We start from the raw sequence: 17,130 nt of genomic DNA on the forward strand, positions 1-17,130 counted from the left end.
TTGGAGGTGCATGCCCCGGACCGGATTCGAACCCACACCCTCCGGAATCGGAGGCAGAGTTCATATCCAATGGGCTATCACGGCTCGGCACGAGTAACTGATTATAATTATAATAGAACGGAATAAAAGTACGGCTCAGTTACTAAATGTTATGTAAAAAATTTAATAAAAAAAATTCAACCGACTTCAAAAATATAAAACGTAACAACTAAACTAAAAAGCCAAAAATATCATCGTATTATATTCTACCTACTGATCAGTTAAAGGCGGTGCTAACCCGGTGATGTATTAGTTCAAGCCATGTCAGAATATCGTAAAGATAAAGGTCTTTCAGACAGTGTTCTTTCATGTAACTCTTTCAGCGGCTTACAGCTACTGTGCACCATTGAGAAGTTCCATTACCTCTTACGATTTTTGGAAGTTTCCCTCGATTTCTCCAGGATTTGATGATGGGCATCAAATCCTAACATGATGACAATGGGACCACCAGAGGAATATAGCCTTTCAAATAAAAAAAGAATTATTCAAATCAAAGTACAAACAAACATAGACTCGAATTGAGAACCTGCTACTTTTTTTGAAGTCGGCTAAATAACAAAATACATATAACATAACCATCGCTTTACGCGTTCGCAACCAAAATTGATATCTTACTATACTACTAGTACTAAAAGTTTTAGGCTGGTTTTAGAGTCACGCTGACCGGACGCTGACCGTCGGCGCTGACACCTACGCGTTGTTCTGAAACGCTCCCTAGGAGTTCATACATTTCATCTGTCAGCGCCGACGGTCAGCGACTTATTGGATAGAAGCAGGCGTTACTTTGCTATGGAAGTTCATTATGATTACATAATGATTTATTTATTTTGCTATCCTCTGCGAAAAGCCGACGAACCCATGCGACAACGCCACCCAGGTCCGACAAAGGTCGAAAACGACACTTTGCAATTGCACGTTGTAGAGTCAACATCTCCTAAGCATGCTTCGGTTTCGGGGTGAAACGTACGTAGAGAGTATTTTGTCGGACCTGGGTGATGTTGTCGCATGGGTTCGTCGGCTTTTCGCGGAGGATAGCAAAATAAATTATATAGTTATGGTCAGCGTCTTGTTAGCGTGACTCTAAAACCAGCCTCACTAGTGGTAGAGCTGTAGGTAAAATACATATAGAAAGCACATTAGTTAGTTAAATCCTCGAAAGACCGCATCTCATTTACGTTCCAAATTTGGGGAACAAAATTTAAATTTCCTTCTCGTTACTCCACACGTGTAGCTTAATTTAATTTTTTATTTTTATTTTGCTGTGCATTTTTTATGTTATCTCGCCAAGTTTTAATGAAGGTTGCTAATGAAGAGATGGCTTATATATTATGAGAAATGAGTAATTTCAAACAGCATATAAGGGTTGTCAAAATAAGTCCAAAAGAGTCACTTCGAGTTAAATTTAAAATCGTAATACTAATGTCAAGTTTTATGTTGTATAGCTTCATTTTAATTTTCCCCATTGCTAGTCTGACTGTGATCTTAACTTTTTTTTATTCTTTACAAGTTAGCCCTCGACTATAATCTCACATGATGGTAAGTGATGATGCAATCTATGTTGGAAGCGGGCTAACTTATTAGGAGTATGATGAAAATCCACGCCCCTTTCGGTATCTACACGACATCGTAATGGAACGCTAATTCGCTTGGCGGTACATCTTTAACCGGTAGGGTGTTAACTAGCCACGGCCGAAGCCTTCCAGCAGCCAGATCTCGACAAATTAAAGAAACCTCAATCGGCGCAGTCGTGAACCCAGGATCTCCGTAAATCCACCGCGCATACCACTGCGCCACGGAAGCCGCCAACTAACCGATATTGATACTGAACTGATATAAACTAAATAGATGTATTAACATTAAATAATATTAACTTACAACGATTTTGGGAAAGCTTACATAACAATATACACTGGAGTATGAAACGAAATACATTTTACGAACCATAAATGATTATTTTAACTGTAGCAATTTAAATAAAGACCTGTTACTTATTGTATAAATTGGGTCGTCAATACTCAATAATAATAAATTAATTTTCAATTGTACTTTTTCTGAGGATGTTCCGATGTTGTAGAGATAATATGTGTGATGTAACATATAGGCCTAAGATGTGCGCCTCGTGAAGACTAAATTACATATTGTCGACCAATAGCGCCACACCAGAAATTTCGTTGCGTTTCGTTTCGTACGTCCTAGTGAAAAAGAGATCCATATTTCTGATTAGGCCGCTTTTGTTTTTCGGTTGTCTTTTTCACTTCACGAGATAATAGAAAGTGAAGTGAAAGTGAAACAAAGTGATACGTAAACCGTACGAATTCATTTATTTTAATTTATACGACCAGCCGTACGAGTAGCTTCTTCCGAGATAATATGTCGTGGCGCGCATCGTAGGCATAGGGCCTTCGATTGTTTTGAAAAATTATATTTGGTCAGAAGACATCATACAATAAAATTATCAATTTTACTTATTATCATTATCAAGCCTATTTGGCCCATTACAACGCCAGGCTGCCGTCCTTATCAATAACAACCCATGATTTGCTCACTGTTGAGCATGAGTCTCCTCTCAGAGTGACAGGGGTTAGGCTAATAGTCCACCACGCTGGCCCCATGCGGATTGGCAGACTTCACACACGCAGAGAATAAAGAAAATTCTCTGGTATGCAGAGGTTTCCTCGTGATGTTTTTCCTTCACCATTTGAGACACGAGAAATTTAATTTCTTAAACGCACAGAACTGAAAAGTTGGAGGTGCATGCCTCGGGCCGAATTTGCACCCACACCCACCGGAATCGGTGGCAGAGGTCATATCCACTGGGCTATCACGGCTCTTATGTTTATACTTACATCTATTTATAAAAAGTCGTCTTTAAATTCCAGTTCTCAATAATCCATCTTGTTACAGGAGTCATGTACGGATACAAGGGTTTGGTGCTAGTGTTCGGACTGTTCCTCGCATATGAGACACGATCAGTCAAGGTGCGCCAGATCAACGACTCGCGCTACGTCGGCATGAGCATCTACAACGTGGTGGTGTTATGCCTCATCACCGGCCCGGTCACGTTGGTCATCGCCAGCCAGCAGGACGCCGCCTTCGCCTTCGTGTCCCTCGCGATTGTCTTCTGCTGCTTCCTTAGCATGGCCCTCATATTCATTCCTAAGGTCAGTATCTCTAAGGTAGATACCTCATTAGTGCAATACGTTGCATTATCACAACAGATTAACGCATTGTTGCAACGCATGACGTCGCAGCGCAAGAGGATGACGCACGCACCTAGAAGTCATGCACGGGTATAAAGGTTTGGTGCTAGAATTTGGACTATTCCCCGCATATAAAACACGATTAGTCAAAGTGCGCCAAATCTACTACTCGCGTGTTGGTATGAGCATCTTCATCGTGGTGTTGTTATGCCTCATCACGGGCCTAGTCACGTTGGTCATCGCCAGCCATCAGGAATCTGCCTTCGCCTTCGTCTCCCTCGCGATTCTCTTCTGCTGTTTCCTTCGCATGGCCCTCATATTCATTCCTAAGGTCAGTATCTCTAAGGTGCGATACGTTGCATCATGACAACGGATCAACACATTTTTGCGACGCATGACGTCGCAGCGCAAGAGGATAACGCACGCACCCAGGATTCACGTACGGATACAAGTGTAGTGTTGGTATTGGGACTGTTGCGTCGTCGCAATGTATTAACGTATTCTATGCCACATGTGCGTAGCGATGATGCACAATTTCAGCGCACGCACCCATGCATTCTCAACAATGGATCGAAACAAGTGAAACACTGTCAGTCATCGCAACGCTATAGTGCAGTGTCGACGCAACGTAACTCAAAGCACTAATATGGCATCGCCCTTAGTCTTACATCAAATTTCTAGAAGCTTTTTATAGTAATAAAAACCAACAGATGGCTTACCCCTGCCTGTAGTGCTAATCTATGACCAATGACATACCTCGTGAACCGAAATAGACAATTTTCAACCAATAGCAGTGCAACCGTTTATTTCAATTGCGTTGGGACGAAATAGATAGGACTGGCACAGCTCCACCGCCATTGGACGACATTTTATCTATTTCTCATCACTTGTTACATGTAAGTGGATAACCATCGCTTATAAACCGCTTTGAAGAGTATATAGAAGGAAGACGTCCCTACTCCCGAAGATGTAAGATGGCAATAAGTACAAAACCTATTTGATCCATGCCTATATTGTAAATGCTAAATCAAGTTCGTTTGTTTGTAACGCTTTATCGCCTAAACCACTAAACATTATCAGCGTTTAATAGTTTAGGCGTTATTTATCGTAGCTACTTACTTATGACACAAATTGAGGGTAACCTTTATATAAAGAAAGCAATATAAAGTGGTTGGTGGGTTTAATTATTATTTTTAATGAATGCACAGGCACGCCCTATTTGCCTCCTTCATTAGGTATGTAAAATGTAAACACATCGAAAACAAGAAGAGATACTCTCGACAAATATTTATTCATGAATTTTTTATACACTGCTACTTTAAAAATACAAGATCTAATACGCCTAAGATTTAAACGCTTATACTAACTCTCAACATTATAAACAAACTTTACAAGTTTTTCTTATTAAAATAAATAGACAAGCCTAAGTTAGTACAAGAGTAAGTTTTTTTTTATTACTTTTTATAAGGAAGCGGGCTAACTTGTTAGGAGGTTGTTTTATTATTTGTTAGGAGGATAAAAATCAACACACGTTTCGGTTTCTACACGACATCATACCGGAACGCTAAATCGCTTGGCTAGCCACCAGACACGGCCGAAGCCTCCCTCCAGCCAAACTTAACAATAAGTAATTACAAGAATTTTGAAATGCGTCTGTTTAATTTTTTTTTTCTCTTATTAACGTAACTTGAACAATCTTATCTTAACATAGTGTATAAAAAGTCGCTTCCTATACGTTTAGAATTTTTAACGTGGTTTTAATGTGCTTTTTATCATTAGATAGATTGATTAATGAGACAAACTTATACATATTTTCCAAGCGAAAGAAGTCACGAGCGTCTGCTGGTACTTTCTATCATTATTTCTATAAAGGAAGTACGAGGTAAATTCAAATCTGAACTAAAATTCAAAAAGGTCGTCCGAGTCAGCTTGAATACTTTTACTGAACCGTTTTATCGTAATATGTTCAAATAATTACTTACAACGACCTCAAAAAGGTTCAAAGGGAACGTAATACGACCTTCATCAGAATCAAATTTAAAAACCGTTTGCCCATAAGGGCGCGAAAAAATCATTTAAGTTACGGCCTCATCGACGCCTGTAATAAAACGAGGAACGTTCAACGATCAAATGTGATTGGCACTTATCGTCAAAATTTTCTCTTCGAACACCGATCTCATCTGTACGTAGCTGCTCTTAAAATGTATTAAATATTACCATTAATATCTAATTCTATGAGACATGACAGCCCAGTGAATGTGTCCACTGCCTTCGATTCGAAGGGCGTAAGTTGAATTCGGTCCGGGGCAAACACCTCCAACTTTTCATTTAGGTGCATTTTAAAAAATTAAATATCACTTGTCTCAAACGGTGAAGGAGAAACATCGTGATGAAACCTGCATACCTAAGAATTTTCTTAATTCTCTACGCGTGTGAAGTCTGCCAATCCGCATTGGGCTAGCGTGGTGGACTAAGGCCTGACCCTTCTCATTCTGAGACAAGACTCGTACTCAAAAGTGAGCCAAATTTGGGTGGACAATGATGATGATGAGTTATATCTAATACAAAAAAAAAACACATATCTATAGTCGTTAAGCAAAGTCAGTAGCGGCGTCTGTCTGACTATCTGACTGTTCGCGATACTCAAATCAAATAATTCAAAACTACTAAATAGCTTTCACCAAATTAAACAACTTTGGAAGAAGAATTAGGTACAAAATTATTCAAGGTTCTGTGTATATGACGATTATTGAAGTAAGAATCGGAAAAGGTGAAGCTGCCTAATCATTTCAAGAGATATAACTAAACAATGGATGGTGCGACACTCTTCATTAACAGATCTGCAAAACGTCATTGTTACCATAAATACTTTAAAAAAGCTTACTATACTTAATCTACCTAAAAAATGGTTTTTAATTTAATTTTAGTACGAATTCCTCGCAACGAATATATAAGTAATGAAAAAATTAACTAAAAACTAAGTACATATTCGAATCTTGTAAGTACAACTGACGTGAATAAGTTTTACTTTGTGTAGGTTATCGAGGTTATACGTCACCCGACAGAACGTCCAGAAAGTGGTCGGGGTTCCGGATCTGGATCTGCCCCAGCTGACGAAGAACGTTATCGTGAACTTGTTAAAGAGAATGAGGAACTGCAGAAACTAATCGCACAGGTAATTATTGTTCATACATTGAAACTGACCATAGGTCTTCTATTCCTTTATTTACCTGTAAATGTGGTAGTAAGTTGACAGTATTAACTTCTTATTCTTCGTATTGTTAAATTGTTTAGAATGACACAGAGGGAGCCATATGACATAGCGAGACCCGTTTTTATGAAAAACCAATGCTTTTGAATTGATTAACGTTTTTGAATTGCTGATGGTACCTTAAATTTAACACATCAAAGTGCCTCCCAAATGCTGGCCATTACAAATTACTATTTCATCCAAAGCCAAATAGTCCTCCGAAAATAGACAGACTACATGAAATACAGTTTACGCTCTACATTTTGATACTACTCAAATTAATACTTCCTAAGCGTGTATGTCGTTCAATTTTAAATACCTACATATATTATAAAATATGAGTATTTTTTACATCATAATATTTATTTATTTAATAGCGTAATTTATAAATATTGCAACATTATATTCCTTTTGATCGGAAGGTAGGCGAAAAATAGAATGCAAGCGTTGTTTACAGAAAGAGGAGCGAATCCGTGTCCTAAAGCAAAAATTGGCGGAGCGTGAGGCAGCGGCAGCGGATGGTGTCACCCAAGGTACGGGCGCAGTGATAGCGGATCTCGCCACTGCCACTTCCGACTACGGCACCTCCACCAACTACACCCGCTCCTCGCGAGCATCAGTCTCCGACCTTGACTTCTCCGAGAGCTACCTATAAATCCCTTAGCTTTATGTCATTGACTGTTGTAGATGATCAAACGCTGCTGTTAAGTCACGAAAAATAAAACTTCACTTAATCAAAATTAACCACATCATTGTCGCAGCTTTATCGCATCTAAGTTTCTATGTGGATTAAATTAATAATAAAAAGACTACATAATCCAAATAATGCTTGCATAATATTCCCAATTAAATATATATACATGCTATCCCCTTTCTTTCATCTCAAGTATTATTAAATTTCGATACCTATTTACAAAATTCCCTGACTAACTTACTTAAATCCAACTACATAAAATTTTGCTTAAACATAATCCATTCTACCCCTTTTATTACATAGGATAGCTATTAAGGTAAATAAAATAAGTTGAAAACCGTAATCCAGTACATTTCAGTTACAACTCGGTTTCTAATATTCGATAAATAATGTTGTGGTGATCTGGTTTCTTGTTTCATCTTATTAAAAATAACATTTGGCTTCTCATTTTGTCGTTATTTTATATTAAATTCACTCAAAATTTTGTTGAAGGTATGAAAAACAGAAAAAACTACTTAAAAAACTTCTCAAACTGTGTCCGTTTTAAAACGTTACGCTACAAATATTCGTTTTCTGGATATCGGTAATAACATTGTGCTAAAATCGATCATAAAAATATTAAATTTGCAAATAGTTTTAAAAACTTTTGAAAATGTTATTAAACTTTAGAAATAAGTTTATTCTTTATCGTGATGTCCACACCTGATCCCATGTCGCTCCTTGTTGTTCCTCAGCCTGGATACTACCTCACAAATCGTGACAATTTGCACGTGTTCCCTTGTGTATTGTACATACCCTATCTTTAACTCTCACTAGACTGACTTAGATTTACTATTAGATTAGGGAGCTACACGAAAAATCTCATTGTTTGTACAAGACCTACTTTAGCTACATATACTCTCTACTAACGCCATTGTAATGGCACTAACTTTAGTATACTTTGTCTATTCACTACAACGATTTCTTTATGCTTTTTAAATGTTTAATACATAATGTTAAGATTTACACGAATGTCTTCAAATTTGACACTTTTAAATTTAATTAGCACCAATTTAAATTTAGATTATAGATTAATGATGTCGTTGACAAAATGATAATTTATGTGAAACGTTATTTATTTATAGACTATAATATCGACCATGTTCATTGAACTGTTCAGTGTTCACGCTATTCATGTTTTTGTTATTTTTTAGATGCGTAGTGTTTTTGTTCGAGTTCATGCAGTCAAATCTCGTTAAATGCATAATTTATAAAGTAACACTAAAATTTCATGTATATAATTTAAGTTTGTCATTTAAAATACAATCTTTTAAAATGTTAATTGGTAATGTTTTCTTTTCAAAATTGACTTAAAATGAGGAGAGAGATCATAAAGTTGCAACTGGCGTTGTGACTCGCAATATGTCGAGAGTTCTGAATGTTAAGGCTGTGTAAGTACTCGTATAAATAGCTGCAGATGTTGTTCAGTATCCAGTAGACCTGTGCGTGTTTGTGTCCGCAGTCCCCTGTTCACCAGCATGACCCCAACCCACACTGCACCGCCCTAGCGTCGCCGACACGTATTGTACAAATATTATGACTTCGCCGAAACTGTTTTACGTTCATTCGCAGATGCCACTTCTGTAAATATAAAAAGTAAGAATTTATTGATTTAAATCTAGAACAATGTTATCTTATTTAGAAAAAGCGAAGTAGGACATCATCGTATAACATTTCCGCGTATACGCACTTAATCTGAACTATGATTTAGTTTGGTTTTATCATCATAATTATTGTAATATCCAAATATATTACATATTTAAACTTCAAATCATAAAAACCGTCCAAATACTGAAAGGTCATTCAAATCCATTACTCACTTGAAGCTGTTCTGCAGGCCTATTATAAAGCTCGATGTAAGATTCTAATAATGAGACATTGCATCGTTTTTCATCGGATAGTCGTTTTTCCAATCATCTAAGACTGTGTTTTCAACGAAATTACGTAGTGGCAGTAGCAAGTAATGACGTTATTTAAAAAAAAAAGATTTCGACGAATTGAGAACCTCCTCTGTTTTTGGTAAAACTGGTATTCAGCTGAAATAATTAATAATCAAGTTATATGATTGTTAAAAGTTACAATCATTGCCACTTGATCTAAAATGGCGTAGTTAAGATCATTTCGTTGAAATAACTTATAACAGATGATCACAAAAACGAAAATCTGATGAAAACTTGTGATGACTCATTATTAGAATCGCACACCGATGCACACAATAGGTCCCAAAGTTGGCTACATGTTCACGTTATATCGTCGTGTTTTAAAAGTTCAGATTTTGCCATCCCTGATAATAATGTCAGATATTGTTTCAATTAATTAAAAATAATCTGCGACGTTAATCACTGACACTTTTATGGTAATTCGATTAATCACAAAATATAATTTAACATTATAATTTTAATTTCTGCATATAAATGTACAATATTTTCACGACTTTCATTCAACATATATATCATACAAAACTATTCATACTATTGTTTGGTACGTTCTTTAGAAGTTGTTATTGATCTGAAATGCTGTGTAACGAGATTTCCTTGCATGAATGTTAAATCGTAAACAAACAAACCATTGGCTTTATACGTTGAAAATTGATGCAAGATGTACAAAATTTTGTTACATAATGCTTATAATATGAACATACCTACTTTCGCTTATATTATGAGGGTGAATTATTGCTTTAATTTATTTTGCTCGCAGCTTAAATCAAGGAATATTGTTTTTATGCTTTTTAATGTGGAATTTATGAAGTCGTAAATAACAGCTGTTGTGTTTTTAATTAATTTGAAAATCTTTTTCCTTCACAGATGTCCAAGATGAACAAATTTAATCGCCGATGATTCCACGGTTTTGTTATAGTGTTATTTAATAAATACCAAATTATATAAATACAATATTATTGATAGGCCACTTTCTAGCTTAGAAATATTTAATAATAAAATTTCATTGTCACATACAACAAACTTGGAACAAGATAGCATTAGTTCGGTTTGCTTACAAGAAGACGAGTCTAATGAAGATGACATTAATGAACCGTTGGAGAGTGTAACGGAACCTTCACTCCCCACCACTCAACCCCTCTCCGCGCGCGCAATGCGTGCAGCAGCGCGTCGCGCAGCCGCTTCGCAGTTTGGATCGTGCCGCGATGCAAGAACCAGCTCATGACTAAGGGCCCCGTATGGGTTCGAAACTAGTCGGGCATACTCCGACGTAATATTACGTGAGTTTTAGCCGTGTTTCATAATCATTTAATAAAATTTAAAAAAATATATTGAAACATTCACTACAAGATAAACGATACTTTCCCTGTATTTTAATTTATATAATTTTGCCGTTTTAGAAATTAAACTATCGAGATTGCTTTAATAGAAAAACGGTTAGATTATTAATAATCACGTGGATTAGCCATTTTGTATATTAGAAGTAGCAGTTTTTAAGTTTTTTTTATTATTGTTTGTTACCTTATAACTTCGTCATTTATTAACTAATTCTGAAATTTTTTGTTTGAAAGAGTATAGATACTTCCAGATTGGTCCAATTTCATTTTCATGAAAATCGGTTCAGTAGTTTTGTATTGAAATTTTGTGATTCCATTTTTATGTTAAAAATATTTTAGCTATAAAGTGGCCTGTTATTATAATCAAGTCTATCTTTAACGTTATCGACTAACAGTTTTAATTTACGAAACGATACTTAATGATATGAAATAAAAGTGTTCTTATAAATATAGATGATTGATTAATGTAGTTGAGATATCATGAGGAGTTAGCATATTGATAAAAAATGTTTAGTCTGATTAACATGGAGGTTATATATTGTTTAACGAACAAAGTTAAAGCATTATATTTATGAGTATGATAAACAGATATCAATATGTTATAAATCTATTGGTTGTAAACAATGATCATTGCTCAGTATAGTATAAGTTGTAAGTCAACCGAAATACTAAATAGAAGCCGGCGTTACTTTGCGAAAGTTCATTATGAGCAGTGAATAATAGATTTATTGTTCACTTTTTCGTGCGAAAAGCCGACGAACATAAGCGACAACGTCACTTAGACCCGACAAAAATCCATGTACATCTCACTCCTACCTCTTTAGTACAGTTATAGAGTTAAGGCTCTTTCGCACGAGAGTTAAAAAAGCGATGCGTTAAAACCCAGCGTTGCAGGGGCTGCGGATAGTATGAAGTTGGAAGAAGGTATTTCTAGCTATTTCTAGCGCCCAAAATTGAAAATGGAACACTGCTCGACAAAAAAGTGTGTTAGAGTTATAAAGTGCTCTCCGAAGGTCCGATAGCTTTTTTCGAGCAGTGTTGCATTTTAATTTTGGGTGTTGGAAATAGACCTTCATTTAACTTCATACTATATTTGAACGCTTTTTTAACGTCCGTTAAAAAATACTTTCGTGCGAATGGGGGCTTAAGGCTCATTCACGCGAGAGTTTAAAAAGCGATGAGCTAAAACACAGCATTGCGGGTGCGGCTGATAGTATGAAGTTAAATTAAGGTCTATTTCCAACGCCATTGCAACACTGCTCGATAACAAAGGATCGTGTTTTAAAAACGCTATCGTTCGCACATATAATTGTGAATACATTTTTTGTATTTGAACGCTTTTTTAACGTCCGTTAAAAAAACTCTCGTGCGAATAACCTCGGATCCTCGGAGAGCACGTTAAAACCCTAAGCCCACCCACTCGGATTGAAGCAGTCAGTGCTTGGGATCAGTTAGTCTAAGTTCCATACCTGATTACCTGTCCTGTAAGGATCAAGGGCTGACCTTGTAGTGACATTTTTTCCCCCGAATCCGAAACGTCCTCCGAACATGTTGACTCTATAGTCATTAATAATGATACGTAGAGGATTTTTGTCAAGTATGATTTAGGTTTGGGTTATTTGGCAGAAAGTAGCAAAATAAATCAACTATTCACTGAGTACCAATAAATTACAATGTTTTATCCCATCGTTAACATATTGTTCGTTAATTATTATTATTCAAAAGGTTACTAACTTAATAAAATATAAATTATATACTTTAATTTGGAAACCAAGGGTTTCAAAGAGAATTATAGTTGTTAGTGAATTTGTAGATTCACAATTTCTTTAACACATTTCAATTCAAAAAACGTACAGCCATTACTACGGACAACAAGTTACTGTCACGAGTCTATCAGTTATTTTAATATTATTCATACGTAAATTGAATTATTTTTATATTCAGTAACGAAAGACAATGCATCATATTTTACTGGCTTTATATTAACTATAATATGAAATATGAAAGTATAAATGAAATTAATTTGTCATTTTTCGCTAAAGTTCAAGATCTGTGATCTACAAGTTTTATGGTATATTTGGATTGTGTATTTTCCTTTTAGGTGCGATTTATAGTAACTAAATAGCAATTACACGCAAAAAATCGTGCATTTGATGAAAACTTATAAACACATCATTCAAGATTCATATTATGTTTTACTATATTTAAAATAATGAACATATCAGAAGAATATTATAGTAAGCTTAATTATTTAATTTGAAAAGCGATAGGCACAAATTGAATTGATCACAGCAGCCTGATAAAACTAAGTTTTAGTGCGTGATTTCATAATACATGATTTGTTGTATTTTCTATGTTTATAGATAAAGTCAGTTCACAAAATTATCGGATTGTTGGGCGGTTATTTGTGTTTGCCCCACATTCATCGATGAGATTATGGGAACGTAAGGAGATTAACATTGTGTTGTGGCGGATAACTCGCAACACCTTGATATATTTATAAACACACACATTCACTTCACTACACTATTATTATACAGAGAAATGATTTTTTGTATGCAGCGAATAAGCTTTGAAACTTCTGAACCGAATTCGCCATTTTTTTCATTTTTTTTATAAATTAAAAGCTATATTGTCATTTTGGCTGGTGGGAGGCTTCGACCGTGGCTAGTTACCACCCTACTAGCAAAGACATACCGCCAAGTGATTTAGCGTTCCGATACGATGTCGTGTAGAAACCGAAAAGGAGTATGGATTTTCATGCTGTTCCTAACAAGTTAGGCTGCTTCCATCTTAGATTGCATCATCACTTATCATCAGGTCAGATTGTGGTCAAGAGCTAACTTGTATAGATATAAAAAATAAAGAAAGGGCTGTATTTTAATTTCAATGATTTTAGAGATCCTTACAAGAAATGTAAAAAACCGAATTCAATGCAAACAAAGTTGGGGGTGTCAATGAGCAATAAACAAACATGTTTTTGTTTATTGCTCATCATTAAATACAGTAATTTATTTAATACTTAATTTATGTTCATACGTAAAATTACAAGTTGATGGGCACGTGCCGAAAATAAGATCAAAAAAGAGACGGTTGGATTGTTTGAAAGAAGATATGTGTGAAGGAGAAGTTTTTTTTTCGTGTTGAGTCTGTGCCGATGGCTCCATGTGGAACCACTACGGCGTCACCGGGGGGTAAGTGTGGAGTTGACGTATGACAGAGGTGAATGGAAAAGGATGTAATTTTGTGCCGACCTCACTTATGTGGGATATAGACGAGAAGATTGTATAACGGTATACATACGTAGGAGCAGATGCCCGGGATTACGTCCCGTTGAATTCGGTTTTTCCGGACAATGTGGATATTGTCCGAAAAGGTTCATTCACGTTGGGTGGACCATATGTCAATACCCTTATTAAATTTTGCTAAGGCCTTAACTTAATCTATCAGTGAAAACTACATGAAAATCTGTGTAACATTTTATGTTTAGGAAAAATTAAAAAAAATGGGAATTAGGATATTCTTTTCCTATTTTATCGCCACCTCTAAATTTCATTTTTACATTGTACTATGTACGCACTGTTTCTAAATGTAAAGTTATACTTATGTATAATCTATCTATACTAAAATGGCTTTATCGCAGTGATAAATGAGGCCAAAAAATATAGTTACATTATTTATCACAAAAATTGTCTCATTTAATTTCCCATGTAGAAAATTTTACAAAGTTATTACGTAAAAGTTACCTCATACTTAGTAGTTAATTAATGAAGTTATATAGAATTACCATCACAGTACAGCACTGCCAGATAAGTCAAGTTAAAAGTTACTGTTACTAATTAATAGAAATTCATTATACTCTTGGTTCGTTTTTATTTATTATTTTCTATAATCATTATTTTCTTGGGTTAACTTGGGTTTTTTTAAGATACATAATGTTTATTTTATCTTTTTAATTTTTAGACTGTTTTTACCGTATTATTTACTTCAAAATAAACCAGGTTTAATATATTTCTATATTGTTAATAAAACGAGATGTACTTTTTATTTACATCTTTAACTAAACTTGCATAACTTTATATAGAATCTTCTAATAATATCGAAAACAATTTTTAGTTTAATTCAGTAATTTAAATGTGTTTTAAAAAATTAGAAAATAGCTAAACACAACAAATTCAGTCTAACGCTAAGTGGATGATAAAAAGATCTCTCTCCATATTGGAATCAAAAACTCAGTATATTTTAATTCTCAATTGTTAGATGTATTAATTGTACTATTAATAAAATAGCTATTTAAAGTTGAATACATTGGAAATGAAAATAATTAACATTTGAGTTGAGCTTAGCAAATGTGAAATAAAATTTCCTTTTAGGAATCGTTTATAAATTCAATTTTTGTATATCTTTTTAAATGCTTATACAGACAGCTATGTTACATAAATAAATCAAAATACAGAAATGTTGGTTTGCGGCAGAAATAAGCATGGTAACAGCACTAACCCGGACAGGCATTGTTACAAAGTGCTACGAAAAAATATTTCGTAGCACCACTACGTAGCAGCTACGGAAAACCATGAAAATCTCAAACGAATTTGGTGACTGGATTTTCGGAAGCGGCTAGGTTAGCGAAGCTGAGTGTGTTAACGATGATGTTAAGCTCACTATACACGTAACGTGTTTTAACTCAGTCGGAACGGGACACGAAGTCATTGGAACGGGACGGCGACGTATCTACATAGGGATACGTTCACACGGCAATTCCTGCACGTTTTTGACGTGAGAACGTCTTATATTTCTATGGAACCAGCTGCACACTCGAAAAAGATGATGTCATGCGTCGTCCCCTCGCTCTCGGGTTGCCAACTTTTTTTACAAGAAATAAAGTATATTCTGATCTATGAAGATTATTAAACTGTAAGTATTTTATAAAACGAACAATTTTCTTTTGAAAAATGCAACCATTCCATCAGTATTTTTTTATGACGTTATCGCGTTCAACTATCGTCAATAAACCGACTTTACAGACAACCGATTTTTTGTTTGCGGTATGTGTACGAACGTTTAAGTAGTAGGTAACCGTTCTTTTGCCGTGTTAACCACGTGTAAATGCTTCTATGTAGAACGTCTATGCTTCTATTTATTAGTCAAAACTTATACTGTATAAAACGTGCGGGGTTGTCTTATTGCTGTATGAATTTAGCCTTCACGTCTCTTCGCCGTTCCGCCCAATACCTAACCCCGTTCCGTATGCAGCGACCTTAAGTCCGTTAAACGCTGTTCCGCTGCGCTCAGCATCGCTGTAATCGTTTCACCGGTAATATAGCTTTTATCGCTTATCTCAATCTAACGATTTACGTACGTTTTCCACGTATGGAACGTAACGGACTAAATATTTATGCAATCAGAATCGTTCTGTGCAAGTATTCTAACCCTTACCTACGTAAAATATTACAGCGCTATTAAATTTTAATTATAATTACGGTTTCGTTGTGTTGATTATTTAAGAAAAATGAAAAAATGTTTACCTATAATTTGGATGGTTTTAACTCCTTATTAGTATGTCTCTAGTCATAGATTTGACTGCATAGAAATGTTTGCGATTAATTATTTTAATTGATATTACATGTTATTGTTAAATATGTAATCAACAAAACAATGTTTATTTTTAAATATATAAAAACTGTTGATGTTTAAAATTTTATTCTCACTCAGTCTCTTTTAGTGCAATTTGTTGTAATTTTATAATTTTTATTAATGATTGTTATGATTGGACATTTTCGAAAGTCTAGACTATTTTAGGTAGCTTAGATATTTAGTAATAATAAAGTAATGTAAGCTTTTTAAGAAATCAGTTTCATTGATTTTCTGTGAACTGTTTGTTATAAGTTTGAATGTGACTTTCACCACCATGTAAATAAAATATCATTGAATGATCTAAATGTATAAATTGTTTTATTGATTAACCACCGACCCTACAGATGTTAGTTTATTGAAACGATAATTAAAAATAATCTAATAATCCTTAGAAATAATATTCTTGAATATAATTATGAGTTTATTTTTAAAAATTGAAATAAATAATAATTGGGGTTGTTGGGAGAGTCAATTCTATGGATGTCTTTACCGATATTATAAAGAGGTAAAGTTTGTCATAGGCCATATTTTATCGCCATATTCTCAAGGGAACGGGAACTTCGTGGGTGGCATTGCGGAGCGTCGGCTTGTGTAAGTATAAAATGGGAAAGAAAGATTAAATAAACAATTAAGTAAAGAAACATAGAAAACTGAATTCTTAGACGGTGATCTATTCATTAACAATCCCGTCGGTCTTAGTCATTATCATTAACATCATGATAGTGGAAAAATTCATTAATATTTATTTCAACTAGGTTTTAGTTTATAAGCACTTTTGAAACATCTGGGGTTAGATTCCGCTATGTTATACTCATCGATGTAATATTCGCCTATAACAAGTTTTATTAGATTTTGAACTTTATTTCTATGGGATGCCAAAAAAATGACACTAACAACAACAAGCAATGGAAATGAGCGATGTAGCTTTACAGAATGCATGGCAGATTAGTCAGCTGTTTGCATTGACCTCTTATAATAAAAGGACGTACAATAATGTAGA

The 17,130-nt window shown here is 35.0% G+C and overlaps 1 protein-coding gene across 2 annotated transcripts in view; it reads left to right on the top strand.

Moving 5' to 3' along the window:
* LOC112046611 (gamma-aminobutyric acid type B receptor subunit 1) overlaps nt 1-16,429 on the top strand; it is a 172,624-nt gene extending 156,195 nt beyond the window's left edge. Inside the window, exons 13-16 of one of the 2 annotated variants that reach the window (XR_002886899.2) lie at nt 2,944-3,200; nt 6,277-6,414; nt 6,947-8,613; nt 10,027-16,429. Coding sequence is in view for 1 of the 2 variants with exons in the window: in XM_024083307.2 (XP_023939075.1) it covers nt 2,944-3,200; nt 6,277-6,414; nt 6,947-7,022; nt 10,027-10,049 (494 nt within the window). In the remaining variant the exon portion in view is untranslated. The remainder of the gene's footprint in view (nt 1-2,943; nt 3,201-6,276; nt 6,415-6,946; nt 8,614-10,026) is intronic. The other variant, XM_024083307.2, reaches the window with a different exon arrangement.
* Nucleotides 16,430-17,130: the final 701 nt, after the last annotated feature.

The sequence above is a fragment of the Bicyclus anynana genome, chromosome 4, assembly GCF_947172395.1.
Source record: "Bicyclus anynana chromosome 4, ilBicAnyn1.1, whole genome shotgun sequence".
NCBI classification, from domain to species: Eukaryota; Metazoa; Arthropoda; class Insecta; order Lepidoptera; family Nymphalidae; genus Bicyclus; species Bicyclus anynana.